The sequence below is a fragment of the Scyliorhinus torazame genome, chromosome 12 (genome assembly GCF_047496885.1).
Source record: "Scyliorhinus torazame isolate Kashiwa2021f chromosome 12, sScyTor2.1, whole genome shotgun sequence".
Lineage (NCBI taxonomy): Eukaryota > Metazoa > Chordata > Chondrichthyes > Carcharhiniformes > Scyliorhinidae > Scyliorhinus > Scyliorhinus torazame.
The window spans coordinates 171744173-171771733 of NC_092718.1; the positions used below are offsets into that span (position 1 = coordinate 171744173).

At 46.3% G+C, this 27561-nt stretch overlaps 2 protein-coding genes across 6 annotated transcripts in view; one reads left to right on the top strand and one right to left on the bottom strand.

The window, feature by feature from the left end:
• Window positions 1-15376, bottom strand: part of LOC140386744 (caspase-1-like) — a 56427-nt gene extending 41051 nt beyond the window's left edge. For 3 of the 5 annotated variants that reach the window (XR_011933664.1, XM_072469387.1, XM_072469383.1), the window contains exons 1-3: window positions 15235-15376; window positions 3138-3410; window positions 900-947 (exon numbers count right to left, since the gene is read on the bottom strand). Coding sequence is in view for 4 of the 5 variants with exons in the window: in XM_072469387.1 (XP_072325488.1) it covers window positions 900-947; window positions 3138-3410; window positions 15235-15247 (334 nt within the window). In the remaining variant the exon portion in view is untranslated. The remainder of the gene's footprint in view (window positions 1-899; window positions 948-3137; window positions 3411-15234) is intronic. The other 2 variants (XM_072469384.1, XM_072469386.1) reach the window with 2 other exon arrangements.
• Window positions 15377-15385: 9 nt separating this feature from the next.
• The window catches only part of LOC140386745 (fibrinogen-like protein 1-like protein), a 241160-nt gene continuing 228984 nt past the window's right edge, over window positions 15386-27561 (top strand). The window contains exon 1 of the mRNA XM_072469389.1: window positions 15386-15522. The gene's annotated coding sequence lies outside the window, so the exon portion shown is untranslated. The remainder of the gene's footprint in view (window positions 15523-27561) is intronic.

Genomic DNA, 27561 nt, shown 5'->3' on the forward strand with positions numbered 1-27561 from the left:
GTTTACTAGTTGTTCTCAATGGGTGTTACAATATCCAGATTCCTACTTTTTTAAAAAATGGAATAACTAATGGCATTAAACTATCAGACCAGTCCCACGATTGGAGTGGGGGAGGATTGAAGTAATCACTAGATTTACCATCCAGGGACAAATTAGCAAACATCCCTCCACAGCTGGCATTTTTCAAGCAGAGGGTGAACACTTTGCCACATGAAACCATATCCTGCTGGCCTCCCTGCAGGCTCAGAGCTGGAGGACAAGTGGGTGGGGGAGTCAGAAGAGGGGGCTCCTGGTCCCACCTAGCTGGGCCCCCACCCCGCAAGGCCTCCTCCATCTTGGCTAGTCTGGGTCTGCTGCAGTACCAGCTGTAACCACCGCTCCCAGTGGCACTGCTGGGGCTGAAGAGCTACTTGCCAGCCATGTAACTGGTCGGGAGATGGTGTACCTTAGACAGGAAGAAGCCACAGTCTCCCTGAACTTCCAGCCGGTGGAGGGGACCCACTAAATTCCAGCCAGTAACTCAGTTTCAGATACTCTCTGACCTTTTTGCAACATATCCTGTTTTTGTTTCAACCTGAAGTACTCAAACAGAACAGGGATAGCTAAGCGACGTAAAGGACACGAGTGGATCAGATGGGGCTTTACAACAGTCGACGAAGATTTCATCGTCAGCATTATTGAGAATATCTTTCCATTGCACATTTATTAATTAATTGAATTTAAATTCTGCTTGCTGGTGGGATTTGAACCCATGTCCCTGGAGCATTAACTTGGGCCTCTAAATTAATCACCCAGTGAGATTACCACTTGGCCATTAGACCCCCACCCCACACACACACACACACATACATAGATAATGTAACAATAAAGGCACAAATAAAATACAGAAGATAATGCACCTGCTGAAGTCATGGAAGTTTGCTTTGGGACATTGGCTGATGCATCTGCTAGAAGGACAGAAATACGATCAGTACAGAATGCACATACTACCTGCAGTGCAGACAAAAGCATTGAACAAAGCATCCTAGCTGTTTTTAGACACAATGGACTTCCCAGATAAGGAGCTGACCCATGCATTTCTACCAACATTTTGAGGTTCCATGTGCGTGTGTCAGTATATAACCATCCCACAATCATTTTTCCAATGTGAACCAAGCCAGTCAATGTTAGTAACTATCCAAACAATGGGAATTATAATCAATCTTGATCCCATGCTTGCCTGAGGTGTACACATTTTCTTTTTGTGAATGGTAATCAACCTGTGCACCCAGGCTTATTTTTCCCTCTGGGTTCCAAATAGAGTTGTAGAGTCATTTATGGTACAGAAAGAGCCCATTAGGTACATGCTGGCTCCCCGAGGAACAATCCAGCCAGTCCCACTGCTCCATTCAGACCCTGTAACCCTGCAAATGTATTTACTTCAAATACCCATCATATTTCCTTTTAGAATTGTTGAGTGCTTCTGATTGCATCACCTTCAAGGGCAGCGGGTTCGGGTTATTACCATTCACTGTGTCAAAATATTCTTCCTCTCATTCCCCTGCATCTCTTACCCAAAATCTTAAATCTGTATCCCCTAGTCCGTGTACAATCAGCTATTGGAGAGGGATTTTCTTTCTCTACGATATCTAAGCCTGTCATAATCTTGTACAACTCTTCAAATCTCCTCTCATTCTCCTTTCCTCCAAGGAGAACAACCCTAACCGTTCCAATCTAACTTTCTAACTAAAACCTCCCAATTCCTGAAACCATTCAGGTAAATAGCCTCTGCAACTTCTCAAGGACCGTCACATCTTTCCCAAAGTGTGGTGGCCAGAACTGGCCACAAAAGTATAGTTGGATCCTAACCAGAGCTTTATGAAGGTTCATGTAACTTCCCTGATTTTGATCTCAATGCTCTATCTGTGAAGCCCACGATCCCATACGCTTTGCTAACCACTTTCTTAATATGTCTTGCAATCAAGATTGATGCACATTCAGCCCCTGATCACTCTGTTCCTACACTCTTTAGAATGAAGTCAAAATTGCTTCTCGCAATCACTTTGGACGAAATGCATCACGTCACACTTCTCACAGATGTGAGAAAATTCACGAAAGGACCATGTGGTTTGCCTTTTAGAAATGACAAGAAGGACTTCATGTCCTTCCATATTTTGCATATGCCCCTGTTGAGAAAGGCATGACCTCTATGTTCTCCCTGTGTAGTTGCATGTGGTCTATCTATGCATTGTCTGACAAAAGACTGAAAGCTGAAATAGAAATAAAAAATGCTGTAAATACTGAGATGTTTGGGATAGAGTGAGCACACAGTCCCCTGGTTTGGGGATAGGGTGAGCACACGGCCCGCTGGTTTGGGGATAGGGTGAGCACACAGCCCCCTGGTTTGGGGATAGGGTGAGCACACAGACCCCTGGTTTGGGGATAGGGTGAGCACACAGCCCCCTGGTTTGGGGATAGGGTGAGCACACAGCCCCCTGGTTTGGGGATAGGGTGAGCACACAGCCCCCTGGTTTGGGGATAGTGTGAGCACACAGCCCCCTGGTTTGGGGATAGGGTGAGCACACAGCCCCCTGGTTTGGGGATAGGGTGAGCACACAGCCCCCTGGTTTGGGGATAGGGTGAGCACACAGCCCCCTGGTTTGGGGATAGGGTGAGCACACAGCCCCTGGTTTGGGGATAGGGTGAGCAGAGAGCCCGCTGGTTTGGGGATAGGTTGAGCACACAGCTCCCTGGTTTGGGGATAGGGTGAGCACAGAGCCCGCTGGTTTGGGGATAGGGTGAGCAGGCAGCCCCCTGGTTTGGGGACAGGTTGAGCACACAGCCCCCTGGTTTGGGGATAGGGTGAGCACACAGCCCCCTGGGTTGAGGATAGGGTGAGCACACAGCCCCCTGGTTTGGGGATAGGGTGAGCAGACAGCCCCCTGGTTTGGGGACAGTGTGAGCACATAGCCCCCTGGTTTGGCGACAGTGTGAGCACACAGCCCCCTGGTATGGTGACAATTATTGTGAGCAGACAGCCCCACTGTGGATTGAATGCACCTTCCCACATTACAGGATAACAACCTCTTCCTACACTGAAGTTTTAGCTGTTACTTAGTCAACGCTCCCACATACATTATATTTTTTCTGTCACCTACTTTTTACCAGACTAAGGTCCAATTTTCTGCACAGCTCTTTGTCTGCTCCATTTAGACTCTCAATGAATTTTTCACTGGCTGCTGCTCCCTTTCTGGAAACAGTGTCTATGAGACCTCTGGCTTTGTTTTTGGTTGTAGCATTTGCTTGGAGTATTTCTTCACATTCAGAGGTATTGATCACACCTGCCCCTTGCATTTCATCCACCAGATCAGCAATGACACCGCTGCTGAGTCCATTCAGTAATTCTGTTCTCAGGCGCTTCACTTTCTGGTCTGAAAAAAAGACAATATATTTTTTTAAGCTTTTTTCTGCTTGTAGATGACTTCAATACAGGTGGGATGGATACAGGTTTACAGTGTCATTGCTGGAATGTTACAAAACTCTTGCTTACCATATTGGATTAATGAACAGAGTATTTAAAAAAAACATTTATTCAAGACATTTTCCATTTTACAATGTACACAACAATCCCTCAACTTTATACATAATTATAATAAACAAACACCCCACCAACCTATCCCATATGTCCCTCTTTTCTGCAACCCTCCTTCCTATCCAACCCCCTCCCCCGGTCGCCCTAGGTGGCTCTGCTACCCGCCACTCTAGCAGAATGGGCTGTCAGGGAGGCAAAGGCCAACACATCAGCCCTTTTCCCCTCCTGCAGCTCCAGTTTGTCCGATGCCCCAAAGATCACCACCCACAGGCACAGCGCAACCATTACCCCCAAAATCTCTGACATAATATCTTGAAAAAGTAGCCCCAAACCTCTCTATTACAGGGCAGGATCAAAGCGATTCACCTCCTAAATCCTCGCATTTGTCCTCCACCTCTGAAAATAACCCACTCATGTGTGTTTCAGTCATGTATCTCTGCACTATTTGAAACTGAATCAGGCTCAGTCTCGCACATGAGGACGTAGAGTTTACCCTCTGTAGGGCCTCACTCCACATCCCCCCCTCAAATGCACTTCCCCTCCCTTATGGTATTAACATAACTATCAGCAATACAAGTGTTAATGTAGTGTTGAGAGTGGCAACTAGAGGGAGCTGTAGATACAACTCTATAAGGCAGTGATGCTAGACCTTAGGGGAGGAGCGTATGCAGGAGATCGCGAGTGAAGGTCATAAGTGCAGATAGTGTGAGTAAGGTTAGATTATAGTTTATACCAGTAGTGAGATTAGCAGTAGATGAGTGTAGTTAGATGTTATTGATCAATTCTGTATTCTTTTTAAAAAATATATATTTTATTGAAATTTTTTTTCCCTGAGCAACATTTTTCCGCTTACAAAACAAGCGAAACGATAACAATAACAAAACAGAATTTTTTTTACTTTTTAACAATAATAATAATAATAATAATAAAAGACAAGTAACAAAACCTCACAATTCTGTATTCTTAAGGACTAAGTGTCGAATCCCAGTTTTAGTAGTGTAAATAAAATCACAACTAAAAGCTATACTGTGGTCTTCATGAACACTACGCCAACCACCCTGAAACAAGCAACATAAAGAACACCATATGATTCCAGGAGTCTATTCCTCTTGTCATGGGCCAGGGTTTAGAGAACCCCAAAGTGTATCATGGAGTTCACCTGACCCACAACTTTTAATAGATTGTGGTATGGGGAGCACACGGCCCACTCTACAGGTGTGGTACAGCAGGAATGGAAAAGTATTTTTTAAAGCAAAACAATGTTTATTCCATGAACTCAAATTAACCTTTTTAAAACATACAGTGAACATCTTAGCAATCATCAATTCAAATAAAACCCCCAAAGAATACAACACTAAGTAATCCTTAATAACGTCCCAAACATCCAGAAGACAAAAGAAACACCTTTTAACAGAAGCATATCAGCTTTACATTCACTAATGAAAACATTTATAATTAAGAATTCACCAAATGATCAAGAGATAGTCTTTTCATGGTAGAGAGATCAACAGTACACCTGCTTTGTCTGGCTTCAGCTCCAACACTGAAAACGGAACTAAAACACACCCTGCAGCAAACAGCCTAAAACGAAAGTAAAAAGCTAATAGACAGCCCAGCTCCACCCACACTCTGACATCACTGATAAACATCCATTTCTTAAAGGTACATTTCTTAAACACCCATTTCTTAAAGGTACTCTCACATGACACCTCCCCCCAAGAAAAAAAAATAAACCATCAACTTCAAGATGGTTTCATTTTTCACCTTTTCACTATCCTTCAACAAATGCACACAGTAAAAATACTATTTTGTTTCAAAAAACACACGCAAACAGGTATAATAATATAGTCCATTTTTTTTCTTCTTCCTCCAACTGGGATCTTTCTCGATTGACAGTCTCTTTGAACAAGAAGGTCTCTGCACGATCTGTCCACTTCTCTACGCCTCGGCATTTCTTTAAAGTCAGATACTTTAGTTCAATCCGATCACAGAGTCCCTTGTAATTCTCCAACACATGAGCATTGGTTATCACAGCTTTCAGGCAGTTAAATGCCTGTTGAAACTCCGCTGTCCATTGAAAGTTGCGACGTTTCTTCAGTAAGTCCATCAGTGGAGCAATCACGCCACAAAACATTTGCACAAATGTTCGATCTAATCCACTCATGCCAAGAAATTGCATTATTTCCCTTCATCTTGAGGGTATCGGAAACTCCTCAATAACTGTTGGTTTCACATCCCGTGTGACCATTCGACCCTGTCCGATTGTATGGCCAAGGAAAGTGACTTGGGCTTTTTCAAATTCACTTTTGGCTAGGTTTATCACCAAACCCGCCTCCTGAAGTCGATCGAATAACTCCATCAGATGTTTTAAATGTTCTGTCCATGTCTGGCTGAAAATTACCAGATCGTCGATGTATACCGCACAATTGGGTAATCCTGAAACAACTTTGTTAGTTAACCGTTGAAATGTGGCTGGTGCATTTTTTATGCCAAATGGCATAACTTTGAATTGGTATATACCATCTGGAGTCACAAAAGCTGAAATCTCCTTCGCCCTTTCGGATAAAGGTACCTGCCAGTACCCTTTAAGTATATCCAGTTTAGAAATAAAAGCTGATTGTCCCACTTTCTCAATGCAATCCTCCAACGTGGGATAGGATAAGAGTCCGTTCTTGTAATAACCTTTCTATTGTCCACACACAACCATTGGGTACCGTCTGATTTAGGTACCATCACTATGGGTGAGCTCCATTGGCTGCAACCCAGTTCAAGTATGCCATTTTTAAGCATACTCTCAATCTCTTTGTTAACCTGTGCCAATTTTAAAGGGTTAAGTCTATATGGGTGTTGTTTGATTGGAACAGCATTTCCCACATCTACATCATGTGTAGCCATTTTAGTACTTCCCAATTTATCTCTACAAACTTGCCCACATGATATCAATAACACTTTCAGGTCAGTTTGTTTTTCCTCTGGCAGATAACTCAACAATTTATCCCAATTTTTAAGAACATCCTCGTTTTCCAATTTAAGTTGAGGTATGTCAAATTCCAAGTCATCTGGATTTGGTTTGTCACTTTGAATTAGAATCATTAAAACCTCCTCCTTTTTCTCTCCTTCCCTTTCAAAGTACCTTTTATGCATATTCACATGACACACTCGGTGAGTTTTTCTTCTATCCGGCGTTTTCACCACATAATTCACCTCACTTAATTTCCTTTCAATCTGATAAGGTCCACAAAACCTAGCTTTTAAAGGTTCACCTAACACCGGTAACAACACTAAAACTTTATCACCACTGGCAAAACTATGAACTTTGGATTTCTTTTTTTTTTGATAAACAATTTTATTGAGGCATTTTGGCATAGTAAACAACAACAATACAAAACAGTGTGCAAAGAACAATCAACATAGTGCAAAAAACAGCTCCCCTCCTGCAAGGACCCGCCTAACTACCCCCCTAATCTACGTTGCCCTAACCCCCCCCCCGCCCCCCCCCCCCCTGCTGACGATTAATTTACCGCGAAGAAGTCGATAAATGGTTGCCACCTCCGGGCGAACCCTGACAGTGACCCTCTCAGAGCGAACTTAATTTTCTCTAGACCGAGAAAGCTCGCCAAATCCAATAGCCAGGCCTCCGACTTCGGGGGCTTTGAGTCCCTCTATGCCAGCAGAATTCGTCACCGGGCTATCAGGGAAGCAAAGGCCAAAACGTCAGCCTCTCTCTCCCTCTGGACTCCCGGGTCCTCCGACACCCCAAGAATTGCCACCTCAGGACTCATCACCACCCTTGTTTTCAGTACCCGGGGCATAACGTCCGCGAATCCCTGCCAGTACCCTCTGAGATTTGAACATGCCCAGAACATGTGGACATGGATCGCTGGTCCTCCCGAACATCTGGCGCACCTGTCCTCCAGTCCAAAGAATTTACTTATCCGGACCACTGTCATGTGGGCCCGGTGGACGACCTTGAATTGAACCAGGCTGAGCCTAGCACATGTTGCAGTCACGTTAACCCTGCTCAACGCCTCCACCCATTAGCCCTCTTCTATCTCACCTCCGAACTCCTCTTCCCACTTAAGCTTCAGCTCCTCGGTCTGCGACTCCTCTGCCCCCATAAGTTCTTTGTAGATATCTGAGACCCTCCCCTCCCCCACCCATCCACTGGACACTACCCTGTCCTGGATCCCTCTAAGTGGCAGGCGTGGGAAGGATGAAATCTGTCTGCATAGAAAGTCCCGAAAGTACCTGAAATCATTCCCTCTCGCCAGCCCAAATTTCTCCTCTAGCGCCCTCATGCTCGGGAAGCTCCCTTCCAAGAACAGATCCCCCATCCTCTCAATCCCAGCCCACCGCCATGTTCAGAACCCACCGTCCATATTCACCGGGGCAAACCGGTGATTGTCACAAATTGGGGACCAAACTGATGCTCCCACTTCCCCCACATGCCTTCTCCATTGGCCCCAGATCCGCAACGTCGCCACCACTATAGGGCTGGTGGAGTACCGTGCCGGCGGGAGCGGCAGGGGCACCATAACCAGGGCTGCCAAACTGGTGTCCCTGCACGAAGCGGCCTCCATCTGCCCCCAAACCGACCCCGCACCCACCATCCACTTCCTTATCATAGCGATGTTGGCCGCCCAGTAGTAATTACTAAAGTTTGGCAGCACCAGCCCCCCTTCCCCTCGGTTCCTCTCGAGCATCAACCTCCTCACCCGCGGGGACTTTCCCACCCACACAAATCCCACAATCATTTTATTGATCTTCTTAAAAAAGGACCGTGGAATGAAAATGGGGAGACACTGGAATACGAACAGGAATCTCGGGAGGATCGTCATTTTAACCGTCTGCACTCTCCCCGCTATTGTCAGTGGGAGCACATCCCACCTCCGGAACTCGACCCTCATTTGCTCCACCAACCGAGATAAGTTCAACTTGGGCAACCGGCCCCAGTCCCGCGCCACCTGTATCCCTAACTTTCTAAAACTGTCCCCATCTAACCTAAACGGCAGCCCCCTCAGCCAATCCTCCTGAACTACAAACAACTCACTTTTTGCCATGTTCAGTTTATACCCCGAGAACCGGCCGAATTCCCTCAGGATTCCCATGATTTCATCCATCCCAGCCACTGGATCCGTGATGTATAAGAGCAGGACGTCGGCGTACAACAATACTCTGTGTTCCACCCACCCCCTCCCCCGTACCAGCCCCTTTCAACACCTAGAAGCTCTCAGGGGAATTGCCAGCGGCTCTATTGCTAACGCAAACAGCAGTGGGGAGAGGGGGCATCCCTGCCTTGTCCCTCGGTACAGTCTAAAATAGTCAGACGTCATCCCTGGTACAACAGCCCGACCCAGTCGATAAAGCCATCCCCGAACCCAAATCTTCCCAGCACCTCCCATAAATAGTCCCACTCAACCCGGTCGAAAGCCTTCTCGGCACCCATTGCCACAACTACCTCTACCTCCCTACTTTCCAGGGGGAACTTTGGATTTCTTCTCCGCTACCCGTTTCATCACATTTTGTGCAACTTTTAAATGTTGTCTAGCCAATTCACCTGCTCTGTTTAATCGTTCCCTAAAATTTGACACGTAATCCAATAATGTAAGTTCTGATTTCTCATTCACCAATTTTTCCTTAATCAATTTAAGTGGTCCTCTTACCTCATGACCAAAAATTAGTTCAAAAGGACTAAATTTGGTTGACTCATTAGGTGCATCCCTAATTACAAACACTACAAATGGAATTCCTTTATCCCAATCCTCTGGGTAATCTTGACAATAAGCTCTCAACATTGTCTTTAATGTCTGATGCCACCTTTCTAACGCTCCCTGCGATTCTGGATGGTACGCAGTTGATTTAAATTGTTTTATTCCTAAGCTATCCATAACTTCTTTGAATAACCTCGAGGTAAAATTTGATCCTTGATTCGATTGTATTTCTGTGGGTAGTCCATATCGAGTAAAGAATTTAAGTAACTCCTCCACAATCTTCTTAGCTGTAATATTATGTACCGAAATGGCCTCTGGAAACCTAGTAGACACATCCATTATCGTCAAAAGATATTGATTCCCACTTTTCGTTTTAGGAAGCGGTCCTACGCAATCAATTAGGACCCGTGTAAAAGGTTCCTCAAATGCTGCAATGGGTATTAAGGGCGCTGGTTTTATCACTGCTTGAGGTTTCCCTATCACTTGACATGTGTGACATGACTGACAAAATTTAACTACATCTATATGTAGTCCAGGCCAATAAAAATGTTTTTGTATTTTAGCTTGCGGTTTCCTTATTCCCAAATAACCACCGACTGGTTCCTCAATGAAATGAAATGAAATGAAATGAAAATCGCTTATTGTCACAAGTAGGCTTCAAATGAAGTTACTGTGAAAAGCCCCTAGTCACCACATTCCAGCACCTGTTCGGGGAGGCTGGTACGGGAACTGAACCGTGCTGCTGGCCTGCCTTGGTCTGCTTTCAAAGCCAGCGATTTAGCCCTGTGCTAAACAGCCCCTAATGTACCTCATGTGCAACTCGCAACACCTCCTTTCTATACCCTATTGGCAATACTACTTGATGAACGTCTGCCCACTTTTCATCCGCCTGCATATGTAAAGGTCTCCACTATCTCAGCAAGACATCACTTTTACGGTAATAACACTCTGGTATACACTCAGATTCCTCTTCAATGTATGCTTTCTGACACATCGTTTTATTTCTACATCTTTCTGTTGTAACTCCGCCAATTTTTCTGAACTAAAAATGTCTGCCTCATCCTCCACCTGTTCTTGTTCTCTTTCAACCATCTGATCAAAAATCATTTCTGATAATTGCACTTCAACTTCATCTTCACTCTTTGATATCTCCTCTTGTCTTAACCTGTGACTTTGCGACCTTGTTACTACGCAATCCGGAAAAATCCCAGGATATTCGTCCTTCAGCACTTCAGTTGTCTGACTTTCCACTGGCTTATCAATCACAGTAGGCATCACCCCCACCTGAGATCCAACTATATCATTACCCAAGATAAACTGTATTCCTGTACAAGATAGTTCCTCTTTGACTCCTAGTACCACTTCACCACTCTTTACTGGACTTTCCAAACTTACCTTATATAATGGAACACTACTCCGCTCACTCTGAATTCCACATTTACCATCTTTTCTGGCAACATTCTTCCCAAACTACATAACTTCTCATCTCTTACCATTAAAGATTGACCAGCTCCTGTATCTCTTAAAATTGTGACTTCTTTACCTGCTCCTCCTGATACACGTGAGTAACTTTACCCACACAAGTAAATTCTTTAACGAGATCTGGCACCTTCTTATCAATCACCTCTTGATCAGGATTTTTTCACTTCCTCATACGTCCCAGATACCTCCTCCGGTAGTGATGCAAACACTTCACTAGCCCTACCTACCAGCTTTGTTTGAATCAGTAATACCCACATGTCCTGTGGCCATTTCATTTGTTTAGCAACCTTCTCAAATGAAATGAAAAAGGCTTCTACCTCCTTCTTGTCAAACCTTGGCAATGCTTGGACATATTTAAATAGATTCCCACCAAGCCTTGGACAATGACGCTCTTTCTCACTATCCTCATCACTATCAACCAACAGTACGTTTCCCTTTATGTCTGCCAATTTTAACTGACTGTTATGTTTCATGGCCATTTTCTGAAGTTCAAACTCTCTCTCTTTAACTTTTTCCCTGATTTGTATCTCCCTTTCTCTTTCTTTTTGTTCTGCTAGGGCTGTTCTTTCTGTTTTACTTTCCTCTCTCTCTTTCCCTTTCCTCTCTCTCTCTCTTTCGTATTCAAGCTGCTTTAATTCTCTCTCATGTTCCATTTGTTTAATTAGTAACTGAATTTTTGCCATTTCCAATGAGTCAAACTGTATCTCAGGCAACTTTAAATGCTTAGCCACCGTCATAATTACCTCATTTTTCCCCATTTTGTCAGGTAATGTTAACTGCAATGTTTTTGCCAAATCTAACAGTCTGCTTTTAAGTCTCTGTCTGTAAGGTACTGCGACTGACCATCTCCACCCCCAAAAACTTCAGAGCCTCTGAAAGTGCCATTGTCCACAACACACTCTCTACTTAAACTAGAATACCACACCTGATAAGCAACCACAATATGCTCACCCCTCACTGTCTTTAAGTTCACTAAGCCAATCCAATAGATAGACTTTTATCTCCCTCGAGCCCCCAATTTGTTATGGGCCAGGGTTTAGAGAACCCCAAAGTGTATCATGGAGTTCACCTGACCCACAACTTTTAATAGATTGTGGTATGGGGAGCACATGGCCCACTCGACAGGTGTGGTACAGCAGAAATGGAAACATATTTTTTAAAGCAAACAATGTTTATTCTGTGAACTCAAGTTAACCTTTTTAAAACATACAGTGAACATCTTAGCAACCATCAATTCAAATACAACCCCCAAAGAATACAACACTAGGTAATCCTTAATAACTTCCCAAACAACATCCAGAAGACAAAAGAAACACCTTTTAACAGAAGCACATCAGGTTTACATTCACTAATGAAAACATTTATAATTCCGAATTCACCAAATGATTAAGAGGTAGTCTCTTCATGGCAGAGAGATCAACAGTACACCTGCTTTGTCTGGCTTCAGCTCCAACACTGAAGACAAAACTAAAACACACCCTGGAGCAAACAGCCTTAAACGAAAGTAAAAAGCTGAGAGAGAGCCCAGCTCCACCCACATTCTGACATCACTGATAAACACCCATTTCTTAAAGGTACATTTCTTAAACACCCATTTCTTAAATGTACTCTCACATGACACTCTAAAGAAACAGGAATTAATACAGCAGGACATAGGTAGGTTGGAGACTTGGACAGAGAAATGGTAGATGGAGTTCAATCCAGGCAAATGTGAAATAATGCATTTTGGGAGGTCTAACAGAGGGGAAATATACCGTAAATGGCAAAGCTCTTAGGAATATAGAAAGTTAGAGGGATCTTGATGATTTGGAGTTGGGGACCAAGTACAATGCATCCAAGTTTGCAGATGACACTAAGATGAGTGGTAAAGCAAAAGGAATTAGGATAATTTAAGTGAATGGGCTAGGGTCTGGCAGATGGAATACAATGTTGACAAATGTGAGATTATCCATTTTAGTAGGAATAACAGCAAAAGGGACTATTATTTAAATGCTAAAATATTAAAACATGCAGCTGTGCAGAGGGACCTGAGTGTCCTAGTGCATGAGTCGCAAAACATTGGTTTACAGGTGCACCAGGAGATTAAGAAGGCAAATGTCCTTCTTTTGTCCTTCATTGCTAGAGGGATGGAGTTTAAGACTAGGGAGGTTATGCTGCAACTGTATAAGGTGTTAGTGAGGCCAAACCTGGAGTATTGTGTTTAGTTTTGGTCTCCTTACCTGAGAAAGGATGTACTTGCACTGGTGGGTGTGCAGAGGAGATTCACTGGGTTAATCCCAGAGTTGAGGGGGTTGAATTACGAGGAGAGGTTTTGAGTAGACTGGGATTGTACTCGTTGGAATTTAGTAGGATGCAGGGGCATCTTGCAGAATCATATAAAATTATGACGGGAATAGATAGGATAGATGCGGGGAGGTTGTTTCCATTGGCGGGTGAAAGCAGAACTAGGGGGCATAGCCTCAAAATAAGGGGAAGTAGATTTAGAACTGAAGTTAGGAGAACTTTTTCACCCAATTCTGTTGAATTCCCTGCCCAGTGAAGCAGTTGAGGCTCCTTCACTGAGTTGAGGACCGCAAGAAACTTCAGAGAGTCGTGAACACTGCCCAGTCCATCACACAAACCTGCTTCCCATCCATTGACTCCATCTACACCTCCCGCTGCCTGGGGAAAGCGGGCAGTAGAATCAAAGATCCCTCCCACCCGGCTTACTCACTCTTCCAACTTCTTCCATCGGGCAGGAATTACAGAAGTCTGAGAACACGCACAAACAGACTCAAAAACAACTTCTTCCCCACTGTCACCAGACTCCTAAATGACCCTCTTCTGGACTGATTTCATTAACACTACACCCTGTATGCTTCATCCGATGCCAGTGCTTATGTAGTTACATTGTATATGTTGTGTTGCCCTATTATGTATTTTCTTTTATTCCCTTTTCTTCTCATGTACTTAATGATCTGTTGAGCTGCTCGCAGAAAAATACTTTTCACTGTACCTCGGTACACATGACAATAAACAAATCCAATCCAATCCAATCCAAATCCTTCATTAAATGTTTTCAAGATAAAGATAGATAGTTTTTTGAAGAATAAAGGAATAAAGGGTTATGGTGTTCGAGCAGGAAGTGGAGCTGTGTCCACAAAAGATCAGCCATAATCTCAATGAATGGCAGAGCAGGCTCGAAGGGCCAGATGGCCTACTCCTGCTCCTAGTTCTTATCTGGAAGTGCAGGTCCACAGATCTTTGAAGGCGGCAACACAAGGGTACAAGGTAGTCAAGAAAGCATGCGGAACGCTTGCCTTCATAGGACGGGGCATCAAGTATAAAAACTAGGAAGTCATGCTGCAGTTGTATAGAACCTTGGTAAGGCTGCACTTGGAATATTGCGCAGAATTCTGGTCGCCACAGTACCAGAAAGATGTGGAGGCTTTGGCGAGGGTGCAGTGGAGGTTTAACAGGATGTTGCCTGATCTGGAGAGTGTCAGCTACGCGGAGAGGCCGAATAGACTCCGAATAGACGCAAACGTTTTTGTTAGAACGACGGAGGTTGAGGAGTGACCTGATAGAGGTCTACAAGATTATGAGGGGCATGGATAGAGTGGATGGGCAGGCACTCTTTCCCAAGGTGGAGTGGTCGATCACCAGGGGGCATCGGCTTAAGGTCCGTGGGGCAAAGTTTAGAGGAGATGTGCGAGGCAGGATTTTTGCACCGAGGGTGGTGAGTGCCTAGAATGCGTTGCCAGGGGAGGTTGTGGAAGCAGATACATTAACAGCATTCAAAAGGCATCTTGACAAATATATGGATAGGATGGGTATAGAGGGATACCACACAAGGAAGTGCTGAGGGTTTTGGTCAAGGTTATTATCATGACCGGTACAGTCTTAGAGGGCTGAAGGGCCTGTTCATGCGCTGTGTTGTTTTTGTTCTAAGACACAGATGGCTGACCCCAGACATTACACCTCTGTCCTTTCACCTCCTGTCATTGCATCGGTCAGGGCCCCACACGCTTTTTTGGGTGTACTTCTCCCCAGCTATCTTGAATGCCACCTTTCTTCCTCATTCTACACACAATTGACATTGAATTAAGGCTAGTTTACACTTGGTGGTTTTGACCCTGCTGGTCTGGTCTCAGTGAGGGCTGATTGTTCAGGCTGAGTGGTAAAGGAGTCAGACCCTGGTTTGTCCTGTCCACACAAGACCCAGCTGGAGGACGGCATCTGTGTTTTAAAAAAATTTCCTTGCAAAATTCCACAGGACGTCCGGGAGGCAAATGTAAGTGGGTTGAACGGCTGGCAATGGCCAAGTGGCCCTGAAATCAGGGCTCGTGTTAACAACACCCAGTTAAAGAAGCGGGAGCTGAGAATCAGCAGAACCAAATGCGGGAAAGAGCGCGATTCCTTCGCAGGGGACACACACGGATTTCCCACCTGTCCACAGTACAGTCCACACAGTTACAGACATTTATTTACCTGCTGCCTCCATCCTCCTTTCTCAATCCCCTGTGACAATGAAAAAGAGAGAGGATCTGATGGTGTTCTGTTCCCGTCTTTTCCGGTGAAACGAGCTTTCGGTTTTGCTCTGATTGGACCAGGAAGTTCGGATTTCGAGCGCGCCAGTTCCTGGCAGTATTTTGGACACGGTTCCTCGCGCGGGGAGGCCAGCTAGCTGCCTGGACGTGGTTGTTGTTCGGGCAGCTCTGCCTGTCCCCTGGCGGCTCGCTGCCGAGCGGGAGGGGGGATGGAGCGGACATCACTGAGGTAATCCACCGAGCTGCCCTGATTCCCCACTTGAACCTGGTTGTCCTTTTAGTCACCCGAAAGTTTCCATTTCTATGTACAACGATGAGCTTTACTCTACCCCCCGTTGAATCCTTCAACGTTGTCCTTTTTAAAGTGGAAATCTTCCGAGTCTCCTTGCACAAAAATACAACACAAGCATTTCACTTTTCAACAAGTGAGTTCAATCGAGAGAGGAGGCAGATCGAAGGAACTGAAACCCTGGGAGCGGTGATCCGAACTGCTAAAAGCTGCACATAGATCGAGGCTATGAGCCATTACATTTGGGAATAGAGTAGGGATAGAAACAGAAGGGTACCTCTTCGAGAATGCCATAATGGAGGTGAGAATGAGTGAGGAACCCCAAGGCTCAGTTTTGGAACTGTTAGTATTTCCAATTCATGTCAATGATTGTAATTCCTAAGGAGTGGATTTTAGGAGTGAGGAGGGCCGTATTGCTAGTCCATTTGGTGGTTCAAGAGACCCGGGAGGCACAAAGGGGGTGGGCGGTGAGAGGGTGTCCTAGGGTCACCGATGGGCACAGTGAACATCCCTCGCCCCAGCAGAGGTACTCTTTCTTTGCCCCCACATTTACCCTGAGTTGGGAAAGTAGCAGGCTGCTGACCACTTCCCTTCTGCCTTTTACCGCCCACCATATTATGGTGATGGAGGTGGAAAGTGGTCCATTTGTTGTCCTTTAATTGGCAATGGCGGAAGGCACTGAGTACTGCAAAGGCTATGTGGGCCCTGACAACATTCCAGCAATAATACCGAGGAGTTGTGCTTCAGAACCAGTCATGCCACTAACCAAGCTGTTCTAATACTGCTACAACACTGGCCTACCCAGCAATGAAGAAAATTGACCAGATGTTTCCTGTCCATAAAATTCAGGACAAATTTGACCCAACCAATTAGCACCCCATCAATCTACTCTCGATCATTAATGATAGAAGGAATTGTCGACAGTGCAATCAAGCAGCACTTACTCTGCAATAATCTGCTCACTTATGCACAGTTTGGGTTCCATCAGGGCCACTCAGCCCCTGACCTCATTACAGCCTTGGTCCAAACATGGGCAAAAGAGCTGAATTCCACGGTTGAGATGAGAGTGACTGCCCTTGACACCAGAGCAGCATTTTATGGAGTGTGGCATCAAGGAGCCCGAACAAAACAAAATGAGAAAAGGGGGGAAACTCTTTACTGGCTGGAGTCATACCTCACACAAAAGAAGATAGTTGTGTACTTTATTCATTCTTGGGATGTGGGAGTCACTGGCTCGGCCAGCGTTTATTGCCCATCCCTAATCACCCTTGAGAAGGTTGTGGTGAGCTGCCTCTTGAACCACTGCAGTCCATGTGATGTAGATACACCCACAGTGCTGTTAGTGAGGGAGATCCAGGATTCTGACCCAGTGACAGTGAAGGAACAGTGATGTATTTCCAAGTCAGGACGGTGGGTGGCTTGGATGGGAACTTTCATGTGGTGGTGTTCCCTTGTGTCTGCTGTCCATGTCCTAGATGACAGTGGTCATGGCTTTGGAAGGTGCTTTTGAAGGAGCCTTGGTGAGTTTCTGCAGTGCACCTTGTGCAGCAGTGGTGGAGGGAGTGAATGTTGAAAGTGGTGGATGGGGTGCCAATCAAGCGGTTTGCTTTGTTCTGGATGCCCCCCCCCTTAACCCCCACCTTCATATATGCCAGCATTCCAAGGCACTTAGCAGGCACATTATAACACGAAGTATGACAGTGAATTACGTAAGGAGACATTAGGGTTAGATGACCTTGGTCAAAGAAATAGTTTTTATGGAGTGTCGTAAAGGCAGGAAGTGAGGTAGAGAGGGAATTCCAGAACTTGGGTCTGGGCAACTGAAGGCACAGCCATGGTGTGGCAATTATGATTGTGAATGTATTAGAGACCAGAATTAGAGGAGCACACATACCTCGCAAGGTTGTGAGGCTGAAGGAGATTAGAGAGAAAGGGAGAGGCAAGGTCATGGAGGAACTTGAAAACAAAGGTGAGAAATGTAAAATTTAATTTGCTTGACTGGGAGCCAGTGTATGTTGGCGAGCACATAGGTGGCAGGGGTACAGAACTGCTTGTGAGTTAAGACATGGCAGCAGAATTTTGGATGACTTCCCATTTAGAAAGATAGAATGTCAGGGGTGTGTTGGAATAGTCGAATCTGGAGGTAAGACGGCATGGATGATGGTTTCAGCAGCAGATGAGCTGAGATGGGCAAAGTTGGGCCATGTTACAGAGGTGAAAATAGATGATCTCAGTGATTGCACAAATATCTGGAATTAGCTTTCTTGCCATTACTCCATCATATTTCTAGCATGGCTGTGAAAGCTACCTGCACAATGCAAAGCTCCAACTGCTCTACATTCAGCTGAAACTAAACTCAAAAGGCCGTCCTACCTTAAAGGTACCCCTTTTTGTTAACCACCAGCTTGTTCTTTCTCTGGTGCTCTTGTTTATCTTTCATGTTGTGAGCTCTCTAAGCACAATACAGACATGTAAGCGTGCAAACACCTTTTTTTAACATGAATCTAGGAAGGCAAATGAAATATTTGCATTCATGTTAAGAGGACTAGAATACAAGAGCAGGGATGTACTACTGAGGCTGTATAAGGCTCTGGTCAGACACCATTTGAAGTATTGTGAGCAGTTTTGGGCCCTGTATCTAAGAAAAGATGTTCTGGCATTGGAAAGGGTCCAGAGGAGGTTCATAAGAATGATTCCTGGAATGAAGAGCTTGTCATATGAGGATTCTGTGTCTGTCCTCGTTGGAGTTTAGAAGGATGAGGGGGGATCTTATTGAAGCATACAGGATATTAAGAGGCCTTAGATAGAGTGGACATGGAAAGGATATGTACATGAGTAGGAAAAACCTGAAACCGCTCAAACTGAAGGGACAATTCTTTAAAACTGAGTTGAGGAGAAATTTCTTTAGTCAGAGGGTGGTGAATCTGTGGAACTCATTGTGCAGAAGGCTGTGGAGGTCAAATCATTGAGTGTCTTTAAGACAAAGATAGATAGGTTCTTGATTAATAAGGGGATAAGGGGGTATGAGGAGAAGGCAGGAAAATGGGGATGAGAAACGTATCAGCCATGATTGACTGTCGGAGCAGACTCGCTGGGCCGGATGGCCTAATTCCGCTTCTACGTCGTATGAGGTTGGAAGCTCATCTCAGGATCAGATGTAACACCAAGGTTGCGAACAGACTGTCTAAATTACATACTGTTGCTGGGGAGAGCAATGCAGACGGTAGCTGAGAACTCAGTTTGGAATGGGGACTGAAAGCAATAGCTTCAGTTTTCCCAATATTTAATTGGAGGAAATTTCTGCCCACAAATCACTCTATGTTAGATAAGGCACCTGATATTTTAGCAACAGAAGAGGAATGGAGGGAAATGGTGCTGCAGAATGGTTGCTGAAATGTAATGCAATCAAATGTAAAGTATTACATATCAGAGGGGGAAAAGGCAACATAGACATGTTGTTGAACAATTAGGGGAGAAGTTGAAAAAAGGCTGGAAGCTTTAAATTCTCAACATATCCAGTTAATGCAGAGCAGCAAATAATAAAGCCAACAGAATATTTAAGACATCAGCCATCCCAAAACAAGTCATTGGAAGTTGTGATTAAGCTGTGAAGCGATATGATCAGGACCCACGTTGTGTATTATGTTCAATACACCAAAAAAACAGGAGATATGTTCAAATGCTGGAGAGACCAGAGGAAAGAGTCTTTGGATGATTCCTAGTGTCAGTGGTTTGTGAGGGCCAACTTCAGAAACTTGGGCTATTCAACCTGAGGGGAAGTGTTTGGTTGCACAAAATGCAGGAATTAAGATGAGCCATTTGGCTGCCTTCATCCCATAATATTATGTGATGTTACAAATGAAGTGCCTATTTGCTTTCTCAATACTGAAAAATAAAATGACTCACAGAGGGGACTATTTAAACCAGGAAGTAGGGTAGGAAGATATTTATGTGTGAAGAATACCAGAAAGATTTAGATGAAAGGGAAAATTACACACATTGCAACACGAAAACAAGACGGAATCTGAGGGAATCATAGACAAGTCAAGGAAAACGTAGCAAGGAAATAAAGGTATTCCATAAATGAGGTAGAAGGGATTGAACATTGGGAGATAGGAAAACAGGTGGCGGTCCAGTAGTAAATGTTGCTGACTTAGAAGAGTTAGTTATTGGAGAATATGTGGCCATGATGTGGAATTATGGTGGTGGAGTAGATAAGATATAAGAATGAAAGGTTAAAATTCTTACAGTAAGGTAAGTGAAAAAGATAACTTGAGATATTTGTTGCCATCTGTTTTGAAATATGGAAATATCTACAGTTAATCAAGTTTTTTCCTCATAAAAAATCAAAAATTTATGCTTTAGTTTTCTCATTTTAGTCAAAAAATATCACTGCTACCTTACAAAGATTCATTGGGCCTGATAATGTTAGAATCTGTTGTGAAGAATTTGATAACTGGCCACTTAGAAAATATGATTGGGCTGTCAACATAGATTTATGAAAGGGAAATCATGTTTGATATACCTATTGGAGCTTATTGAGGATGAGAACCAGTGAATTTGGTGTATTTGGACTTTCAGAAGGCTTTCGATAAAATCCTACACGGGAGGTTCGTAAGCAAAATTAAACACGGGATTGGGGGAATGTACCAATATGGATTGCGAATTGGTTTAACAGACAGAAAACAGAGAGTAGGAATAAAGGGGCATTCTCAGGATTCTTGGGCAGGTTGTTATTTGTGCGGTTCCACAACGATCAGTACTTGGACCACAGTTGTACACAATCTCTAAATGTTTTGGATGTGGAGACCAAGTATAATATTTCCAAATTTGCTGATGACACAAATTTAGGTGGGAATGTAAGTTGTAAGGAGGCTTCAAGGAGATCTGGACAGGCTAAATGGGCAGTCAAGAAATGGTAGATGGAATATCATGTGAATAAGTATGAAGTTATCCACTTTGATTGAACAAAATAGAAAGACAGAGTATTTCTTAAATGGTGAGAGATTGGGAAGTGTTGCTATCCAAAGGGACGACCTGAGTGTCCTTGTTCATGAGTCCCTAAAAGCTAGCAAGCAGGTGCAGCAAGCAATTAGCAAGGCAAATGGTATGTTGGCCTTCATCGCAAGGGGATTTGAGTACAGGGATAAAGATGTCTTGCTGCCATTATATAGAGTCTTGGTGAGACTGCACCCTGAGTATTTTGTACAGTTTTGACTTCCTTATCAAAGGATGTACTTGCCACAGAGGGAGTGCAATGGAGGTTCACCGACTAATCCATGGGTTGGTGGGTTTGTCTTATAAAGAGAGATTGAGGAAACGGGGCCTGTATTCTCTAGTCTTGAAGAATGAGAAGTCATCTCATTGAAACTTTAAACTTTTTTACAGGGTGTGATGGGGTAGATATGGATAGGATGTTTCTGCTGGCTGGTGAGTCTAGACACCTTGCAATTAATTAATTAAAATACACAACAGTATTATGTATTACTGTTTCAACATTTTCTATATTCAATTAGAAAGGAGTTCCTTCTGGCAGGGTGACAAAGAACAACAAAGAACAAAGAAATGTACAGCACAGGAACAGGCCCTTCGGCCCTCCAAGCCCGTGTCGACCATGCTGCCCGACTAAACTACAATCTTCTACACTTCCTGGGTCCATATCCCTCTATTCCCATCCTATTCATGTATTTGTCAAGATGCCCCTTAAATGTCACTATCGTCCCTGCTTCCACCACCTCCGGTAGCGAGTTCCAGGCACCCACTACCCTCTGCGTAAAAAACTTGCCTCGTACATCTACTCTAAACCTTGCCCCTCTCACCTTAAACCTATGCCCCCTAGTAATTGACTCCTCTATCCTGGGAAAAAGCCTCTGACTATCCACTCTGTCTATGCCCCTCATAATTTTGTAGACCTCTATCAGGTCTCCCCTCAACCTCCTTCGTTCCAGTGAGAACAAACCGAGTTTATTCAACCGCTCCTCATAGCTAATGCCCTCCATACCAGGCAACATTCTGGTAAATCTCTTCTGCACCCTCTCTAAAGCCTCCTCATCCTTCTGGTAGTGTGGCGACCAGAATTGAACACTATACTCCAAGTGTGGCCTAACTAAGGTTCTATACAGCTGCAACATGACTTGCCAATTCTTATACTCAATGCCCCGGCCAATGAAGGCAAGCATGCCGTATGCCTTCTTGACTACCTTCTCCACCTGTGTTGCCCCTTTCAATGACCTGTGGACCTGTACTCCTAGATCTCTTTGACTTTCAATACTCTTGAGGGTTCTACCATTCACTGTACATTCCCTACCTGCATTAGACCTTCCAAAATGCATTACCTCACATTTGTCCGGATTAAACTCCATCTGCCATCTCTCCGCCCAAGTCTCCAAACAATCTAAATCCTGCTGTATCCTCTGACAGTCCTCATCGCTATCCGCAATTCCACCAACCTTTGTGTTGTCTGCAAACTTACTAATCATACCAGTTACATTTTCCTCCAAATCATTTATATATACTACAAAGAGCAAAGATCCCTGTGGAACACCACTGGTCACAGCCCTCCAATTAGAAAAGCATCCTTCCATTGCTACTCTCTGCCTTCTATGACCTAGCCAGTTCTGTATCCACCTTGCCAGCTCACCCCTGATCCCGTGTGACTTCACCTTTTGTACTAGTCTACCATGAGGGACCTAGTCAAAGGCCTTACTGAAGTCCATATAGACAACATCCACTGCCCTACCTGCATCAATCATCTTAGTGACCTCCTCGAAAAACTCTATCAAGTTAGTGAGACACGACCTCCCTTCACAAAACCATGCTGCCTCTCACTAATACGTCCATTTGCTTCCAAATGGGAGTAGATCCTGTCTCGAAGAATTCTCTCCAGTAATTTCCCTCCCACTGAAGTAAGGCTCACCGGCCTGTAGTTCCCTGGATTATCCTTGCTACCCTTCTTAAACAGAGGAACAACATTGGCTATTCTCCAGTCCTCTGGGACATCCCCTGAAGGGTGACATTGGATCATTCTGAGATATACAACCTGCTTTCTCATTTCAGTTCATATCGCTAGCTGTGTGAAACCCAAGTCCATGTTTTAAGTTGCTTAATTTGACATCATTCCATTTTAGTGTTGCAAATATAACAAAGCTGTTACATGAACATAGCATTGGGTTTTTGCTTTAGTGTGACCCAATGGCACCATTTTGGAGCATCTCTCCAGGTCCCTGACTCTCCCCCGCTCCTGACTCTCGCCTGGTCCCCAATTCCACCCCCCCCCCCCCCCACCCCCGCTCCATGCCCCTGATCAACTCTTCATCGCTCCACAACGTTCCTCTCTCCCAACCTCCCAAAATCTCTCCAGCTCCAGGACTCTCCCGCTCCCCAACACTCTCTCGTGTGCCAGTCCTCCAGGCTGGATTTAATGATGGACACGTGGGTTTTGCCCACTGGTTGAGAGCCTTTGGGAGCCCTATGCCGCCTCTTTTAGGTAAAGCCCACTGAATTAAGTGTAATTTAGGCACTTAATTGGACATGGTAAGTCTTCCCTGGGATGGAGGATCCCAGGGAGTAGAAGTCCAGCCTGCCATGATCTACTGGCCAATCAGAAGCTGGCAGCAATATGAACAACAGCACCACTGGTGAGGTGGTGACTGCTGTCAGTACTACGCACAGCAGAGACCTAGTACTGTCACTGGATCTCAGGCCACAGATGAGTGATGGTGGTGAAGAGGTAGAATTCCGAACGGACGACAGAAGATACAAAATGGATGCCACCTGATATAAAATGGACTCCGTCAATGTTCTTGACCCTATGTTATTATCAGTCTCTTCTGCTGAAGTAGTAAAGCTTTGTGCAAAACAAGTGATCCACAACCAGATGCTGTTTTAAGACTTACCTCGACTCCTCTGCAACGCCTCCCTCTGACGCCCTCAAGCTGCGCCTCCTCCACGCCCGGGTGAGCCACCGAATCTCGGGTACGATTCAGGACGCAGCCACGTATGACACGGCAGTTGCGATTCTAAAGAGACAGTTTGTGAAACCCGTGAACGAAGTGTTCGTGCGGCACCTCCTCACTACCCGCCGACAACGTGCCGGGGAATCGCTGGACGAGTACCTGGAGAACCTGACTCTACTCGCCCGCAACTGCAACTACAAGGATGTGAAGGCTGACGAGCACATGAAACTGATGATCCGGGACACCTACATGGCTGGGGTCAGGTCTAACTACATCCGACAGCGACTGCTGAAAAACGGGGCCACTGACCTACAGGACACGGTAAAGCTAGCCTCCTCGTTAGAGGTGGCCTACCAGAGCCTCAACGCATTCCCGGCAGACCCAGCGAACGCCTCGTGGGTACCACAGTCGTGGCCTTCACCAGACCCGACTATCTCCCAGGCCTGTGCCGCCCGGCTGCCCGTTCCGCCCGGGGGACCACCTTGCTACTTCTACGGTCAGGGCCAACAACCCCGGCAGTGTTGCCCAGCCCGCACCGCGACATGCAGCGACTGCGGCAAAATGGGACATTTCGCCAGAGTCTGTCTGGCCCGATCCAAAGCCCCGAAGTCGAAAACGTACCAAACCCGACCCATGGACTCACAGGCCCGTAGACCCCACTATGTGGCTGCTTGCCTGGCGGTACCGCTCCCTTCAGACGCGTTACCCACCTTGTGCAGTTTGTGGGGGCCGCCATCTTCGACCCAGCCCGACACGTGCGACCCGTGGGGGCCGCCATCTTGCGACCCCGATACCTCCGACCACGCAGACTACCAGCAGCTCGGTGCAGTCACCCTCGACCAGTCCCGGCCAAAACACCTGAAGAACTCGATGATGGCCGCCCGGGTCAATGGGCACGAGACCCCCTGTCTTTTCGACTCCGGAAGCACAGAGAGCTTCGTCCACCCCGACAAGCTAAGGCGCTGCTCCCTCCACATCTACCCCGCGTCCCAGACAATCTCCCTTGCTTCCGGATCACATTCAGTGTAGATCCGGGGTACTGTGTTGCGAACCTCGCGATACAGGGTGCTGAGTACGTCCATTTTAAACTGCATGTCCTCCCTCACCCCTGCGCCCCGCCAACTGCTTGGACTCGACTTCCAATGCAGTCACCGAAGCCTGACCCTAAAATTCGGCAGACCCCTACCCCCCCTCACTGTATGTAGCCTCGTGACCCTTAAGGTAACCCCCCTCTTCACTCTTCGCGAACCTCACCCCCGACTGTAAACCCGTCGCCACCAGGAGCAGGTGGTATAGTGCACAAGATATGATTTTTATCAAGTCGGAGGTCCAGCGACTCTTGAGGGAGGGGGTCATCGAGGCCAGCAACAGTCCCTGGAGAGCACACGTGGAGTTGTCAGGACCGGGAAGAAGAATCGGGTGGTAGTGGACTATAGCCAGACCATTTATCGGTTCACGCAACTTGATGCGTACCCCCTCCCCTGCAGAGCGGAGATGGTCAACCAGGCCGCACAGTACTGGGTGTTCTCCACGGTAGATCTAATGTCTCCCTACCACCAGCTCCCGATCCGCCCAGAAGAGCGCCACTACACTACTTTTGAAGCAGTCGGTCGGCTCTTCCACGTCCTCAGGGTCCCGTTCGGCGTCACTAATGGGGTCTCGGTTATCCAGAGAACGATGGACTGAATGGTGGACCAGTACGGGTTGCGGGCTACATACCCGTACTTGGACAATGTTACCATTTGCGGCCATGATCAGCAGGACCACGACGCCAACCTCCAGAGGTTCCTCCAGGCCACCCAATCCCTCAACCTCACATATAACAAAGAGAAGTGCGTTTTCCGCACAACCCGTCTAGCCATCCTCGGCTATGTTGTGGAAAACGGGGTCCTAGGGCCCGACCCCAACCGCATGCACCCCCTCATAGAACGTCCCTTTCCCCACAGCCTCAAGGCCCTCAAACGCTGTCTGTGGCTCTATTCCTACTACGTCCAATGGGTCCCTGAGACACGATCCATTTGACTGGAGACGAAGTTGAATCCAAACTGAGGCTTTATTAGTATCAGATGTGTGGCCTCCCACAGCAGCTGGCGAAATGGCTGCGAGCTGCAGGCCACACATATTTATAACCTGCCTTCTGGGTGGAGCTAGCATGCAGGGGCCACAGGTGAACCTGTACTGCAGGTTCTACCGTACAACCTCTAATATCAGAACACAGTGGTTTACCACATTCACCCCCTGTTAAAATTGAGTCTGGCAGGGGTGGTGGATAACTATATACAATTAGAGATTTTAATATTTACAGAGCAGCAAAAACAATGTCTGGTCATCCGGCGGGACGAAGTGGTGACGGCGATGTTGGCGCTGTCGTGGTCGAAGTTGACTCCTGGAGCATGCCAAAATCCTCTTCATTAACGAGGGTGGGCAGTTGGAGGATGGACGGTCCTGGGGGGGTGATGGGGGCGGCGGGGGATGGGAGGGTGGCGCCGGGGGCGATGGGTGGTGTGGGGGTGGAACCTGCTGGTGCCAGGTCCCTGAGGGAGATGGTATCCTGGCGCCGTTGGGGAACGCCACGTAGGCGTACTGTGGGTTTGCGTGGAGCAGGTGCACCCTTTTCACCAACGGATCCACCTTGTGGAGCTGCACATGTTTACGTAGAAGCACGGTTCCCGGAGTTGTAAGCCAAGTTGGGAGCGATACCCCAGATGTGGACTTCCTGGGAAAGGCAAAAAGATGTTCATGCGGTGTACGGTTAGTGGCAATGCAGAGTAATGAGCGAATGGAATGTAGTGCATCAGGGAGGACCTCTTGCCAGCGGGAGGCTGGGAGATTTCTGGACTGTAGGGCCAGCTGGATGGCCCTCCATACCGTCCCATTCTCTCTTTCTACCTGTCCGTTTCCCCGGGGGTTGTAGCTCGTCGTTCTGCTGGAGGCGATACCCCTGCTGAGCAGGAACTGACGTAGCTCATCACTCATGAATGAGGATCCCCTGTCACTGTGGATGTAGGCGGGGAAGCCGAACAGAGTGAAAATAGAATGAAGGGCTTTGATGACAGTGGCAGATGTCATGTCGGGGCATGGGATGGCGAAGGAAAACCGGGAGTATTCATCGATCACACTGAGGAAATATGTGTGTCGATCGGAGGAGGGGAGGGGGCCTTTGAAATCCACGCTGAGGCATTCAAAGGGGCGGGAGGCCTTCACCAGGCGTGTGCGGTCCGGCTGGTAGAAGTGCGGCTTGCACTCCGCACAGATCTGGCAGTCCTTGGTGATTGTCCTTACTTCCTCGACGGAGTAGGGCAAATTTTGTGCCTTAATGAAATGGTACAACCGAGTGACCCCTGGGTGACAAAGGCTGTCGTGCAAGGTCCGGAGTCGGTCTACTTGTGCGCTGGCACATGTACCTCGGGATAGGGCGTCTGGGGGCTCGTTGAGTTTGCCAGGGCGATACATAATCTCGTAATTATAGGTGGAGAGCTAGATTCTCCACGACAAGATTTTATCATTTTTGATCTTGCCCCGCTGTGTGCTGTTGAACATGAAGGCTACCGACCATTGGTCAACGAGGAGAGTGAATCTCCTGCCGGCCAGGTAATGTCTCCAATGTCGCACAGCCTCAACGATAGCCTGGGCCACTTTTTCGACGGATGAGTGCCAAATTTCAGAGGCATGGAGGGTGCGGGAAAAGAATGCCACGGGCCTGCCTGCCTGGTTGAGGGTGGCGGCAAGGGCAACGTCCGATGCGTTGCTTTCTACTTGGAAAGGAAGTGTTTCGTCTACGTCTAGGGTGACGCCAAAGGGGACCCTAAGGAAGTGATATAGACGGCCGTCTGCCTCAAAGGCGGTGTATGGCCGGTCCGATTTACGGATGGCGAGCTGGTGGTAAGTGGATTTCAGGTCCACCGTTGAGAAGACCCGGTACTGTGCAATCTGGTTAACCATGTCAGATATGCGTGGGAGGGGGTACGCATCGAGCTGCGTGTACCTGTTGATGGTCTGGCTGTAGTCCACAACCATTCGGATT